The following is a 16,659-nucleotide window of genomic DNA, read 5'->3' as shown; positions in this document are numbered from 1 at the left end:
TTTTGTTGCCGCTCTGGGCATCTTGCTGACTCCTGTTCTGACTCGGTTGAGTAGATTTACTATTTTTTATTGGTCACTTAGCGTAAGTTGGTTTGTGTTTTAACTTAATTCGTGGTTTATACCCTGCAGTTTTTATGCCATATGTGAACACGCTGTAGTTATACACAGTCCTCCTAAAGACAAACTGCACGTAATAATGCAACTTCTCCCTTAAGAAACACTTCCTAAGACAGTAAGAGTGCAATCCTGCTAAGATAAATTAATATTTCATAAACATAAGTATCGCCCTGTGTACAGGAAAGAGGTATTTTCGTAGGCGCTTTGTAATTTTGGATGTTCTAGGGACATATATTTGATAGCGGGCTTACCCCCCCCCAATGTCCCCTCTAAAAATTTATTTATATAATATTGTAGTAGTATGTTGTTTATAGCGTTGGAAACATGAGAAGGTAAGCATTATTTGTTTTCGTCATATCTACAGTATATAGTTTGCAACACTTCACAGCTGAAATGTACAAATTTTGCGCAGTAATACAATACAGACGAATATGTATCTACTGAAGAACAAAGGATGCATGGGAATTAGAAATATTTGTAAATAACAGATAAGAATGAACGATGGAAACAAACGAAGGGGGGGTTTTTGGTAAGGTAAATTAAATAACAAGAAATAAACAGCAATACAACATGGAACACAGGTTCATGTGGTTCTAATCAGCGGCCACCATCTGGGGAAGATTACCCATAATTTTAGATGTATATATCCCAGAAAATAGCCTCCGCATTTTTAATCTATACCCTTTTGTTAACAAACAAGCGTTACCCCACTTTACAGTTGTACCACTAACTAGTGCTATTTAAAATCTTGACAGTATTTTTACCTCTAATCGTTACCATTCCTACAAATTTATTTTAAAAAACAGGTTTTTATATTAGCACAAATTATACTACATAATAAGTAAGAAATGCTATTGTTTAACACTTCTATGATCATAAAAGAAAGTTAATGGTTAAATTCACTATCTGCTTACTATCATTTACCCGGTTACTCTAAATACGATTATGACCCCCATTACTGGGCAAAGAGGTTACTTACCGTCACACCATATTTTAAGGCAATTCCTTGTAAAGTGTCACTTTGTTCGACAATGTGTTTAATACAATGTTCTTGACGCTTTAAACGATTAGAAGTACTTCCATATTTTTTCGACGATTTTGCAAAATCGCCAATGGATTGTCTTTCATCCCTGCCCCCATCCGCCATACTTGGCTCCTGCTGCATTGCGTGACCTTCTGACACAGGCGAACTTAATAACAACCTTATTGGTGATTAAGCTTTTGAAAATAATATAATACCTGCTAATTTTTCATGCTTTCTGTCTATGGGTAAAAGTAACACGAATTTCCTTACTGTTTCTTCGTGATACTGAGACAGAGATTAAACAAGTGACAGTCGATAAGTTTGTCTGATCTGTGAAATTGAAGATCGAGGGGAATTTCCATAATATATTTGCAACTGAAATTAGAAAATAGTGCCAAAACTATAAGTTATAGTATTTGTGAAACGTTTGATAGTGTACAAGTCTTATTGATAAGATCAGTGTTGTTACTGAAAGAGTACATGTAAAATATTCTTAAATCTTTTCTTGTGTGTAATGTGTTAATGGGCGCTGATGATGGAAGGTGTTAGTTAACACTGTTAAATTCCAAGATTGAAATATTGCTACGAAAATAGTAAGTATTATGATTATCATTTAAGTGCTAAATATTGACGGTTTTGTGAGAGAATTCTTGATGAAATAATATTTGAATATTACTATCCTCTTCCTTCAGTATACATGTCTACTGCAAATCTAATAGACACGATTTTACTCTTAATGGTTATGTGAATGGTAATCTTAATCGTTTGTGTTCTCGGTAGCCGGTAAGATACGGTGATGATATGCGTTAGTGTGACTGATGAAGCAAAATATTAGCAACTTATGTGCGTAACTTGAGTGTTTCTACGGACAGCAAACACTTAAATGCTCCACTACACTGATGCACTTGTCAGTTAATGGGAAAATTGGTGCAGATTTTCGAGCTGTCGGCAAAATAATACTAATAAATAAATAAATGTAATAAAAACTCATTTTACAAGTACAGAAAATAAAATCAGGATGGGTAAGATATTAATTTGTATCGACATTACCTTTCCACGAAGGAAAGCTGTACCGTATTTTATCAGTGCAGGATAGATACTACAAATTGCAATCCATTATTAGTGCCAAAGAACCTAATTACTAGTCTGACGTAAGAGTATTTTTTTTTTTTTCCTGTAGAGAGGTTGTATCAGGGTACTAATCTTATATATCGGTATCCTTGATGCATGTTGAAAACCATAATAAACGTAATTAGTTCATTAAACCAATGGTTCCCAACAGGTGTGTCCCGCAATACCATAAATTTTCCAGTCATCGCCTACAGCGGCAGCAACAATTCTCAGTACTACATAAAGGAACTGCAGTGCAGTTTTACTGTACGGATCCATAGATTGTCAAATGCACGGAAAAATGTGGGGACTCCTACTACTACTTATACTATGGATCCGTATAGTAAAACTGCACGGGAACTGCTTTATAGAAAGTTACAATTCATATTATTATTCGTGCAGTTTTACTATACAGATCCATAGTGTAAGTAGTAATAGGATTAAGAGTAGGGGCAGGGGTAGCAGTAGGAGTAGGAACGGGTTAAAACCTCCGAAGGGGTTCATTAGGTTCTGTTCTCGACATAAAATGCTCAAATTAAAGACTTCCCCCAAAGTTATCCGTACATTTTACAATCTGTGGATCCGTATAGTAAAACTGCAACAAAAGTCACAACACAAGTCATCGCAACAACTGTGTTGCGATGTCGTTGCCATTTTGTAGTGAGTTGTCTGACCCCTTCCCCCCCCCCCCAAAAAAAAAGGAACCAATGCATTAAACCATTATTAACATTACACAAGTAGCATGTCAAATCTCGTTGTTACATGAGTAATTACACACTACAGTGTACAAGATTGCGTGCTTTTGTACACAAATTTGAAAAAGGCGTATATGTAAGAAACTGTGTGTGCAAACTTTAGAGAGGGTGAGAATATGTAAATGTTTTATTTCAATTATATTGTTTTCAAAAAACAGAGAAAATTAAAGAATTTAAACAGACCTTTTAAATATTGGAAAACCGAACTTCCTTGGTGAGAAAGGTGTGCCAAATCAGCTTTCTCTTTTAAGTTCAAGCAGCGAATATACAACCTCTGGGATCCCATCGCACCAACACCATCTTACCTACATTCATTCTTGGGGTACTAACTCTGTAAGCTACTAGTCGTTTGCCTTCTTTCTCAGACTCTCACACTTCCGGTGTGTAACAAGGTAACTTTCCTCTTATAAACATATCTAGCAGTAACGACTTGTGGCCCAGTCAGACGGGTGTGCAACACTTAATAATTTAGATCCAGCCTCTTGTCTTCTCTCCCTTCCCCCCCCCCCCTATACGCTGTCGCCAGGAATTCCTGCAGTATTTTCTCCAAGAGGTGATTGTTCCGATCTCAGTTCGCCAAGTTAACTTTATGGTGGACAAACACCGTGTGCATGGGCTTCCTCGGGGTTCTCTCGTTTCCTCCCACTTTCTTCATTCCACTATTTCATTATTTTTCCTTGATCACCGTCTCCTTTAGCCCAGCCGGCATACTCGTGGGTCGTAACTCAAATATTTCGTTTTCTCCAAGAGCTGGCAAGACACTGAAATACAGATTCAATAATAAATGCACATATACTTGGTGCACGCGTGCATAAAATATGTAATGTAAAACAAGAATTATTTACGTAACGTATTGTATAACTTTATTAACTACAGTAAATATAACTTAGTATAGTACTGCGAGTAATTATTGCTGTTTTGATAGGTATTTCGAAGAACTAAACCCCATAAAAATCCAGAGGTTGCCTCCTTCGTGCAGGTGCCGTATTCATGACCGTTTGGATTTGTAAAAGTCCAAAATCATTCATACCGCAATGTCAGAACACTGTCGCAATTTGAAATATAGAAGTTATAGAATAATATGTACTTTTGTTCATTTCTATAGCAACATAATCAGCATCTTCCATTTCCTCCTCAATAGCATCATGGTACAGACCAATATGCGCTGCAATATACACGTACAATTTTCAATATTGTTAGGTATCCTTCCACAGTACACTCCCTAAGATGATCTCTCGAAACAGAATCTAGTTCGTAAGTAAAATCTATTAGATCTCTATAAATACCAGAATTCGAATTTAGGAGTATTTACGTTTCGTCGTACAGACTCCATAAAACCTGTTTCTTGCAACTTGTTCATTGAGTTTCTCAATACTCTATCTGATCGCACCGTCAAGTTGTACGGTTTCCCAAAACACTTAACTCTCATATCTCATTCATATAGACTTCTGAGTTTTCATGCTTTGGTCTTTTTTCAAACGACTTAGTGACCAAAGCCCATATGGATCCGGCTCCCATTTCTTCACAAGAGAACAAGAAACACGGAGAAAACTACTTGTTATTTGACATCCAAACATTCATTAAAAAAATAATAGTTAATGATATACTGTTATATTATACTTACCTACATGCAGGGTTGGCAAAAAACATGTTTTTTATTGATTTTTTTTTTTTTTTTAATTTGCTTATGTATTCATATCATATATGGACAGAAACAAGTTTGTTTCGCCCTGGTGTTATTATGCAACAATCGGGTTATGCTCGAAGGGTTCACATAAACTTAAAACGGAATCCAAACCGCTTCTCGGCTTACATCCGAGAGAAATTGTCCTTCATTTGAATTCGAAGCCCGGACTAATTCGCTACAAATGCGATAACTCTGCCGACCCACTCATGAAGCACTTCTGATTAGAAAAAAAAAAGTTCTACTAATCTTTAAATACTTGTTAATATAATAAGAGTCATTTCAAAACAAAAAGATTAACACTTGCACAAGTAAAATCATTACACAAAATTACATATAGACAGTTTCAAAATACTGCAGAGTACAGAAGAACTAATTTAGTCCAAGTTAAAGAAATACAACGACTTAATTTGCATATCAGTAAGAAAAGTGAATAAAGATACGAAATTATTTGAGTCCACTTTGGTTCTGACCCATTTATACATAAATAGATACCAAAGATACTTCTGATTTCAATAAATGCCTCTCGTTGGGTTTGTATGACTCCATCCAAAAAAAGAAAAAAAAAGTACAATTCGATGTATTTTATCAATAGTAAACTTTATTAAAAACGAAACAATATTTAGAATTTTCCTTTGATTGCAATTGTATAACAATAATAACAAATTATAAAAAAAATCACGAAAGAAACATTCATAAACTTTTGTATATATATATATATTGTTGTATAATCTCTGAGTAATGAATAGAGAATTTAGGTCTGCATATAATACGAATAATATACAGGAGTGAAACTGATAACCCACAAATGTGTGTTCGTCAAGATTTTACGAACACTTACACCTTTACTAACATTTTTCGTTTAAACCAGTTGGTTTTTGAAAAAAAAAAAAAAAAAAAAAAAAAAAAAAAGCCGGTTTAAACCAGCCAATGCTGCTTACACGTACTGTCGAATCAAGTCTTATGATCAGCTTTGTCGTGCTATAATTTTAATTTTCACTTTCACTTCGAGATTGAAACGAGAGAGAAAGAAAGAAAATAGGCGATTTTAAACTTCTGAACACAATTCGTATCTCCTCTGTCCTTAAACTTTAATGTGGATATCAGAAATAAGCTAAAGCCTCCGCAAATGTTCAGCTACCCTTTGGCGATACGGACCTTTGATATGCGACACCCGATTTCCGATGGTACCTTGTGTGTTCCGAATTTCAAGTTAAGTTTAGGTGTACGTCTCATATTGCCTAGGTGCTGAAAGGAACGTTAAACGTCAGTTCAACCAACCAACTACGGGTCATTCCGTGTCAGTTCATCTAGGCTATTTAACCCACCATCTCAGGTTTCCATGAAACTTCTGTCACTTGTAAGTAGTACAAGGGCCATGATCTGTGTCGTAACCAGTGGTGTAATGCTAGAATTTTTGATAGGAATACGCTTGATCGTTTTCACAAGTATAGCGTATACGCAAGACCAATATACGCCCATTCTTTCGTAATTTGAGTATACGCTGGACTATAAATCTTTTAGGTGCGTATACACCGTATACTCTCGTATACACCACATTACGTCCCTGGTCGTAACCCAAAACATTTAATTTTCACATCTAACTGTGTAAATGGAAAGTCAAATGTTACTACAAAAGCAAGTATTATTTACTAAAAAATAGTAATTTTGTTGCCATTAGCATATAGTAAGTCGGTGCAAGGGTGGCCGTAAGAAATATAAAGCCACTGATACATTTCGAAGCACTATTCGGAAAACAAGAGACAGTTTTTACTGAAAATATCGTATACTTGTACCATATTCGTACTGCCTATATATAACACGTCAATCTGCGTGGAAAAATTTAGAGGTGAAATCCATTATTTGTAAATGAAAGTTATGTAATCAAGAGGCATGCACTTCCGGAAAACAACTGGAAACAGGAATACCGAATATAGAATAACCAGTTTTACACTAACAAATAAAGAAAGCTGTGGTAGGACAACTGAACAGCGCGGTAGTTATATTATCTAGTTAATACGGAACAAAGAATATGATGGAATACTGGAATACGTAAGAAGGAAGTGCGCCTGAATTGGAGGTGTTTTTGTACGTTCACTTGTGCCGCGTCTTAACCATCTGTGCAACTTGCCTACTTGCACTTAATAGGATTTCGTGCTCGTTGATTAGATACAGTAGACACTCGACTATCCGGCCTAATGTGCGAGGTTACCAGATAACAAAAAAGCCAGATACCCTGGAGTTCATAATTATTCACTTCCTACCCCACCCATATCATTAAAAACACGGTTTTTATACAGAATCTGATCTTATTCATATTTTCTGACCCCTTAGTACAGGCCAGTACTTCATAAATGTTCGCTATGTACTATACTACACATTTTAAAAATTTATTATAGAAGAAAAGTACTTCAAGAATTGTGCACATTTTATGATAAATTTGATATCGAACTTAATTGCAGGATACATAAGATAATGTACACTGTACAGTACAAAAGGTGTCTTCCATTTCAACTCGGGCAAAAAAATAAATAAATTTGTACCATCACCATCTCAGATATTGTTGAAACTTTTTTATAGCAACTAGACATGTTTTTAAGAGACCCATATTTTTTTGTTTTGTCGAAAAAAATTTTCACGCCAAGTAATGGGCCATCAAAGACGGGGAGTACAATTTATAAATTGTAGAAGACGGAAAACAGTCAACTTCGGAGCCCCACCATTCAGCTATGGAGACAGGTAGAGTTATAATTCTTGTTGCGGTATGTACATAGGGGTATAAATAAACTATATTTTATTATAGTTTGGTTTGTGATGCGTATCTTTTTCTACATAAATTAATAAATGAACGTCAGTTTATCTGAAAAGTCGAAGTTGGCAAATTTTTTTTCGAGCACTTCCGGTTCGAATTTTAAAATTCTGTTTTCTGTTGGTAAGACCTAGTTACCCGTTTTCCGAAGAAAAAAAAAAATGTATCGCTTCTGTGTGCAACCGTTTTGTCACAAAAATTCCAGGAATTGTAAAATTTTCAAAAATCGCCATTTTTGGGCACCATTTTCTCGAAAACACCATCTTTTAAAATTCTGAAATTTTTGTCATATGGTTCAACTTTACATGAATAATAAACACACCGAATACCATTCTCGACCAATGCTTCATGAATTAACTATAGCCTTTTGAAGTTAACGAAGTTTCGTTAAGTTTGATGTCATAGTTAGCAACACTGGAAATAGTAAAAGTGCAATTATTTGATGATGATTGTGGTTCACATTCATTAAATGAAGAATAAAAGGTTTTCCTGACTGTTTTATTATTATTATTATTATTATTATTATTATTATTATTATTATTATTATTATTATTATTATTATTATTATTTTGATCAAAAAGGCTCTCTCAAATAGTAAAATGAGCCTCCCCCTTCTCCATTTTTTTTTTTTTTTTTATTCCGAAGTAATCTGAGATGGAAATTGCGATTACGAAACACACAAATTTCAAGTACACTTACTTAAAATGGTCTCCGGAAACAAAATTTCACTGATTTTTTTTACACATGGACCAATCGTTTGCTTGCTTGGTGTCTTCTCCGCTAATAGCATGTACCGTGCAGATGCTCCAATAGGTGTTGATGCACTCACAACTCATCCAGGGGTCGATCGCCCTCCTCCCCCCAGAAAAAGAAAGTTTCTTATTTTATATATAAATAAAACTCATCCCCGAGTTTTTAACTCTTAAAAGTAGCTCTAAGTACCAGTATTACAACCCCCCCCCCTTTCCAGAAGTCCGTCCTGGATCCGCCCCTGCGTAGCACATTGTCGATAGCCACAAAACACTTATTTTCACTTCTCTTATGCTCTTCTGGATACCTGTACCCTGCTGAAGGTCCATATGGAATCATAAACAGCACTTCAACTTCACGTAATTCATGATTTATTCATATTTTTGCTACACACCACTGGTTATCATACGTATATGTATGTAAGAAGAATTCCTTTTTGCAGGCTTCTTAAATCTACACTTTGAATTGCAGAAGCTCAAGTTTGGGGGAAGCATGAAGTTAGTTCATTGTGACCCGTTACTGCCATAAAAACTTCGCAATTTTCTGAAAGTTAAAGGTGACTTCATTGAACACCAGTTACCGGTCGCATTTTTTTTTTTTTTTTTTTTTTTTCGGAAGTTGTCGAATTCAGTTCCAGGCAACAAAACGAGTGTAATACCCGGAGTTTGTACTTGCGCTACACTCACGAATTCTTCTGCGGTTTTAATATTATGTATTTGTTTTGGCCTAAGATTATGCCGCGTTGTCACATTCTTTACATCCCCTCCCCTTCCCCGCAATACCGTCTTAAAGACCCTTGCATGGCCGGTTTCACTGCAAGAACACTACTTTATCGGACCTGTCTGCATCTCGAACATGTGAAAGCGATTTTTAAAGTGGGATGCAGCACCATCAGAAATCACTGACACGGTTTGGGAAATTGTAGGCACTTATTTTCACAAGTGTTGTTGAGTTGAGTTTAGTTTAGCGTCCTGTTCATCAGCGAGGCTATATGAAACGTGGACCTACTGATTAACGTGAAATCCAAACCACATGAGCTCCCGCCGGGAAACGGACCCGGGTCTCCCACGCCAAAGGCGCGTATGCCAACCGCTTAGCCACGAGGGAGCTCACTTATTTTCACGTATTCGAACCTTTATCCATAACCTATATTTTCGCTTTTCTTCGAGTATTTTTAGAATCTTGTCTATGGCTATGAATACATGAGCCGAATCGTGTGTTTTGTCGTCGCTTATTACAACAAAACTGTCAGTTGTTTGATATTCCGGTGATAACTGAATTTCACTTTGCAGAATAACAGTCCAGTTTTCAACGAAGTCCACATAAAATAAAATAGAATTTGTATCTTGTAATTTTATACGATGCTTTTCGGTAGGAATTAATTCTCTGGATTTTCTTGATGTGGTCATGAATTACAATTCTTATAATTAAACCAGCAATGTACGATACGAAAACAGAAAGTGGCACAGTTTTTTAACGAGATCATTGTTTTCCCATATGGCATACGTAACAGTTTCATTTACATCAGGATCAATAATTAAAGACTCCACACTTATTCCTTCCACTCCAGGACATTCACCACATTCTTGAAAAAGACAGCTATCATTTTCTACGGATCATACTACTAAAGGAAATAGATCACTCATGACAACTTCAATACAGGTTGCACCTTTGATTTAAGGCAGTAGCAGCTAACTTAAAATTTGCACAATACACACTTTCGCAGGTTGCGGACTGACCCACTTTAGTCGAATACTATGAAATTCCGAGTGACCCATTTTTATGCTAGAATTGTTCTGCTTAAAACGTATGTAAACTTCTTCGATGAAACGCGTAAGGAAACGTTTCGATTTTTATATATATATATATATATATATATATATATATATATATATATATATATATATATATATAACTTTTTGTCCTTTTTCTATCACAGTAATAACATCGCACTTAATTGAGACTTTGGGGGGAGATTTGGGAGCATTCCAAATCATCACTGAGCTAATAGCTTAATCTTTTTGTAGATCATCAGAATTTATTGGATGGCCATTTCAAGTAAACTTAAAATTTGTGTGTTTCGTAATCGTAATTTCCATCTCAGATTACTTCGAAATAATAATAAAAAAAAAAAAAGGAGGAGAAGAGGGAAGGCTCATTTTACTATTTGAGAGAGCCTTTTTGATCAAAATAATAATAATAATAATAAAAACAGTCAAGAAAACCTTTTATTCTTCATTTAATGAATGTGAACCACAAACATCATCAAATCATTGCACTTTTACTGTTTCCAGTGTTGCTAACTATGACATCAAAGTCAACGAAATTTCGTTAACTTCAAAAGGCTATAGTTAATTCATGAAGCATTGGTCGAGAATGATATTCGGTGTGTTTGTTATTCATGTAAAGTTGAACCATCTGACAAAATTTCAGAATTTTAAAAGATGGTGTTTTCGAGAAAATGGTGCCCAAAAATGGCGATTTTTGAAAATTTTACAATTTCTGGAATTTTTTGCGACAAATCGGTTGCACACAGAAGCGATACTTTTTTTTTTTTCCGGAAAGCGGGTAACTTGGTCTTACCAACCGTGAAAACAGAATTTTAAAATTCGAACTGGAAGTGCTCGAAAAAAATTTGCCAACTTCGACTTTTCAGATAAACTGACGTTCATTTATTAATTTATGTAGAAAAAGATACGCATGCGCAACCAAACTATTAAAAAATGTAGTTTATTTGTACCCCTATGTATATACCACAACAAGAATTATAACTCTACCTGTCTCCATAGCTGAATGGTGGGGCTCCGAAGTTGACCATTTTCCATTTCTTCTACAATTCATAAATTGACTCCCCGTATTTGATGGTCCATTACTTGACGGGAAATTTTTTTCGACCAAACAAAAAACATGTCTAGTTGCTATAAAAAAAGTTTCAACAATATCTGAGATGGTGATGGTACATGCTCTGTCTGAATTGAAATGGAAGGCACCAAAAATATAAAATTTTGAAATAACCAAAACATTAATGAAACCTAATTCGTAGAAAAATACTTTAATTTCATTGTACTCTATGTTTATAAATGATGGCATAAATATGAAAAGGTAGACCTAATGCATAGAGAAGTCCTTTAAATTCATTGTACGTTCTATTGATAAATGATTTCGTAAATATAAAAAGGGAGGTCTAAGATAAGAGGGGGGAAAGTTCACAGTTGTTAGTTTTTGAAGCAGTTCTAGAGGACTGCGACTTCTTGTTTGCAAGGTCTCGTTTTTATGAAATAGTTAAAAGACAAGTAAATTGTTCAAAAAAAATTATTCCGCTTGTTATTTCACAGATATTTTATTTTGTGTTTTGAAACTAGACCGGATAGTCTTGGGTCTGTTGTACTATGTATCTAATGAGTTAATGCATGGTACAACATTTCAAAGTCAGACGCACTCGCCAATCCAAAAATGATGGTCACCAGTATATGTCACGTACAAATTATAAGGCAGACCAATTCGATTGAGGGAGGGAAAGGAGGGGTGAATCACAGCGTTATGAAGACTTCAAATTCCATGTTTTCTCTTACTCAGTGCCTGCGAAACAGGTACTGCGCAGCACTGTGTGTTTAGGCAGAAACCATTCCTACTGAACACTGGTCGCCAGCTCTAAATTTGTAGTCCCAGTGGCGACCTGGCGGCCGGAAATTTTGCATCCTGCTTATAGTGTTTCTTTTGTAGAGTAGTTGCTACTGTTATTGAGTGAAGAAGTGTTGGGGAAGGAGACATGGGTGGTTTTCTGTTGTACTTTACAGGTTTGCAGAATATAAGAGCAGTATCGTAGAACAGACTGAGCGCTTAACTTCGAGATAATCACTAGCTATAGATTTGGTAAAGTAATTCGTTAGTTTATAGCGTCAGTTAGTAAATAATTCCTTCCTTGTTATATAGATATAAATGACAGTTTTGTTTAGTTTTGGATATTTTTTTTTTACTTGCATTTTGTGATAATTTGTCTGTTAATGTGCGTAATTATATATTTTAGCCAATCAAACTAGATATATTGATAGTAACTTAAGTGTTTCAGTATTGTTCTATTGTATGCACACTTGGTAATTCTTTTATTTCTAATCTTTTAGGTGTGAAAACCTTTTATCCATCTTTGTGCTGGTGTGTGTAAGTAGAAGTCATCATGTCTTACCAGTTGTATAGAAATACGACATTGGGAAACACATTGCAGGAAAGCCTTGATGAACTTATTCAGGTACACTTTATATTTACTTCTTCCTAATTAAGACATAAAACGTATATAAATTCGTTCAAATGTAAGAATTAATATTAGAAAATAATAAAAATATAATAGCAGAAAGTTACGAAAACATAGCATTAAAAACGTACATTATGACTACTTTCGTTACGACATTTCAACAAGTACGTGAGGAAAGAAGTAGAACGAAAAGAAAAAAGCTGAGAAGCAATAGGTGGACATCATTTTGTAATGCAGGGTCACATAGTCATTTAATGGAGAAAAATGAGTTGGCAGAGTTCCAACCGACCTAGAATACCTGGAAAAGTCAGGGGATTCAGCTTACTCGTTAAAAAATCCTGGAAAGTTAGGAAGTACAAATTTTTACTTCCTAGGATTCATTGTTTTGTACTTTTAATTTGCTACAACACTTCCTTACCCAGGTATTTGATAAGGGATATTTTATAAAATAAGAGTCTACCTAAACACACTATATACATGCATAGTAGACGAGAGTCCCTAATTGGGAAAAAAATAACTACCCCTTTTTATATATTATATATAGAGCTGGAAATTTGTAAATCGTTACTTGGGAGACCTGGAAAGTCAGGGAATTCGTGAGAACCCTAGTCGGATAGGTCGGTAGGGTGCAGCAGATCGAAGGAACAATAAATGAAGAGCAGAAAAAGTTTCATTTTTTAATAATACTGTTATTTATTGTTAGTTATATAAATTTTAATTCTTAATTCATTTTCTCTGTCATTCGTTCGTTGTCCTGTACTCCTACTGACATATCCGTCCCATTAAGTTGCATTTTCGTCCACTACACTTACAGGCTGCTAACACACCACTTGAACACCGTACATTTTAACGTAGCACCTCAGGAAGTTTTTTTAAGGGGGAAAAGAGATACGCTCAGATTCCTTTTTCAATGTTTGATCATGTTTTTCACTATTTTCTGGTAAACTGTTTCTTCACTTTTCCCATTTGTGTGTTCCAATCGAAGAAAGTTAAATTCACTTTTGTCAGCTGCAATCATTCTTGGTATATTTTTATTATAATCAAGACATATTACTTGTATTGTCTTAGTAAAACAAGTTGGAAGAAAGCTACTAAATTGTGCTCGTGGGGTACATAGTTCAAAGCAAAATCTCACCATAGACCTCCAACTTCCGCTCATGTTTGAAACATCATTCGACACTTCAGTCTGCCTCGGAATCACCCTAAGGAGGTTTGAAATATGTAGAATGGTGTTCTAACACGAGAGGCAATCGGGGTTACAGGGAAAAATTTGAGAAAATTCGAAAATTCATAACAAACAATAAATACATTAGCTTTTTTGCGTTTTAGTTTAGCATTAGGTAACGCGATTAGGGAAGGTAATGGTGACAGTAGAGGACGAACATTAAGCAGTTTTAGTGGTTGTAATGCTGGCAACGCTGGTTTGCTAGGAGATTACTTCTGCAGATGTAAATGCGATATCGTTTCGCCAACGTAGAAAGGAATATGTCGGGAAGAAGTTAACGTGGATAAAACGAAGCACATAGCGACAATCTAAAACAATGGCAATACCCTGCTTGTCAGTAATAATAATAATAATGCATAAACAGTAAAGAAATTTAAATACCTAGCTGTAATTGTAACGAGTAACAAGTTAAAAATAGATTACTGTAGTAACCCTTGCTTCTGTACAGACTCTCTTGTCATCGCGACTGATGTCGAAGAAATTAAAAATGAAGATTTATAAACAAATTTTGGCCGTTGGATTGTGTGGTATGAAATGAAATTTCTAGTTTTACATCCCATCCATACGTCCAAATGAATTATATATATATATATATATGAAATAAAGTTGCTGGTACGGCCTATCATGTCACACTGATAGTAGAAAACTTTAGAAATTCCTTGCTATCCCTTATAAAATGAAACCGAGTGTAGTAACTATCCGGAAGTAGTAATTGTAGGGACACGTTAGGCCAAGAGGAAACCTTTATGGACGCCATCTTGCTGTCACCATTTTAAATCTCGCTCAAAAAGTTTAAATAAGAAGGGGGTCATGCGATATTTTAAGATAAATTCTATGGCGTAAGCAGCAGACAGCAACCGTTTACTTGGCAAGCACCATGAAGGTTCCCCCTCGGCCTAACGTGCCAGTACAATTACAAATTCCAACCACTCGCTTTCATTTTATAAGGGGTGACGAGGAACTTTTGACTGATACTTTTAGTTTGGAGGATTCATGTTTGATATATCCTTCTATCTTCGAAAAACGTATTTTGCATAGCCTCACCATATATAAAGGGAATAGGCAAAGTCCTGATAGTTTGTAGTTTATGGGCTAAGGGAGAATATCTACAGCTGAAATCAAACTTATAGCCATATGCAGTTTGTAGGGTTTACAATAGGTAAAAGGAGAGGATCAATCAAATGAAATATTTCTCCTACGTACATAAAATTAGTAATTAACAAAAATGTAGCAAAAAGCATAACGATAGAAGTTCAGCTGCCCCCGATGAACAGTTCGATCCATTACCATTTCAAGTTTAGACACGATCTTCTTGATGCTGTGCATGCAAACCTGTCACGTGAGCAAAATAGATAGGTAGTAAATTAAAATTTGGCAATATTTTGTATAAATTGAAACTGTTAACATAAATAGTGAATAGCAGTGTTTTATTTAACAAGAAATAGTGGTGTCTCCAGGAATTTTTAATTAGAGAGAGAGTTACTATAGCTGCATCTGAATGGAGAAAAGTCCTTCCAAGTATTATACGGCTAGCAGTTATTTAAGAATTAAGTTCTGGTTAGTTGGAAGAGTATTTTACCTCCAAAATAGTTGAGAAATAGAAAGACTCCTAATTTATGTTTAATTGGGTAATCAGCTTTATACTTTCAGGACACAAGAAAACACTTTGGGGGACATGACAGTTAGAATGGGTGTCCGTACGATTCGAAGCTAGGATTTCCCGATTACATCACCTACGCCGATGGTTGTTGATTTAAATAATGACAGTTTTATATACTACAATACGATAAATAATAATCTCACATTATAAACACTTTTAAAGATTTACGTACTCGCAATTTTGACAAGAATACTGTATGTTTCTATAAATCGGATACTATGCTATAAGTGAAATAAAATTAATACTGTTACTATTTGTAAACTTAATGGTTATTAATCTTCATTCGAAGAAAATAAGTTGTTGAAATTTTAACGTACTTGATGATGATCAGTTGGAAAGAGCTAAACTTTTACCTTGGTGATGATTGGTTGGGGAGAAAGGTTACAATCTATTTGAGAAGTATAAGGAAACTTAGTGATGCCATTGATGGGAACATGAAATTAGATCAAAGAAAAACTGGTCTAAAATTGTCACTGAAATTGGCATAAAGTACCTAAAACAGTTTCCATAGTCCCTCTCTACATTATCTATATATACAAACACAAACCCTCTTAATCACAGTAATTTTGGAACTTGTTTCAAGTTATATATTGCCTACCTGTTCATGATTGCTGTTCTTTATATTAATAATTCGTGTTTTAAGCCAGACAAATATTGTTGCTGAATTTGTCTATTGCGAATATCCAATCATATATTAAAATTGAGTAACCACCTCTTTTTAAAATGTCTGGCCGTAGCTGTAGACCTCTTTTGTACATACAAGCATCCTCACAACTACCGTTTATGGCGTGTTCTTGCTCTAGTGTAGTGCTCTAGTGCATGTACGATTCCCTAGAAGTATGTGGTTTGGATGCTGTGTTAGTTTGTGCTATCCAGTATCTTATGTTGTTAAGAAATACTTTAACAGACCAACGAATCAATGATTTAACAAGCTATTGTTATTTACTAAGATTAATTCTGAGTAAAATACCAATGCGTCGCACTGTTGCATTTCTAAACATATCTAAGTATGTGTTCAACGTTAACCCCCTTCCGTCCAATAACACTCCACAATATGGAACATTCTTCCCTATGGGAGCTCATGTGGCTCGGTACTGAACTCAAGATCAACCAACCAGTAGGGAACAGTCGTAGGGCCAGTTCTATTCTTAACATGTATTAATGATGTATACACCGTAGGAATTGGTCAGGGTTGGCAAAAACCATGGGTTTTATTGAAAAAAAAAAACGTTTTTTTTTGTTTCAGCAGTTTTTTTTTTAAACCAGGTTTTTTTTG

General features: G+C 35.1%; 2 protein-coding genes across 2 annotated transcripts in view; one reads left to right on the top strand and one right to left on the bottom strand.

Annotated features, from left to right (window-relative positions):
- LOC145668306 (lysM and putative peptidoglycan-binding domain-containing protein 1-like) overlaps positions 1-1,287 on the bottom strand; it is a 53,456-nt gene extending 52,169 nt beyond the window's left edge. The window contains exon 1 of the mRNA XM_081736032.1: positions 1,097-1,287. Coding sequence (XP_081592158.1) covers positions 1,097-1,282 — 186 coding nt within the window. The 5' untranslated portion in view covers positions 1,283-1,287. The remainder of the gene's footprint in view (positions 1-1,096) is intronic.
- Positions 1,288-1,461: 174 nt separating this feature from the next.
- Positions 1,462-16,659, top strand: part of TfIIA-S (general transcription factor IIA subunit 2) — a 39,927-nt gene continuing 24,729 nt past the window's right edge. The window contains exons 1-2 of the mRNA XM_081736033.1: positions 1,462-1,734; positions 12,371-12,495. Of these exons, the coding sequence (XP_081592159.1) occupies positions 12,424-12,495 (72 nt within the window). The 5' untranslated portion in view covers positions 1,462-1,734; positions 12,371-12,423. The remainder of the gene's footprint in view (positions 1,735-12,370; positions 12,496-16,659) is intronic.

This window comes from Thermobia domestica, chromosome 13, assembly GCF_964235325.1.
Source record: "Thermobia domestica chromosome 13, izTheDome1.hap1.1, whole genome shotgun sequence".
Taxonomy (NCBI): Eukaryota; Metazoa; Arthropoda; class Insecta; order Zygentoma; family Lepismatidae; genus Thermobia; species Thermobia domestica.
Note: the sequence above shows the minus strand (reverse complement) of the source record. Positions and strands in the feature narration are given on the sequence as shown.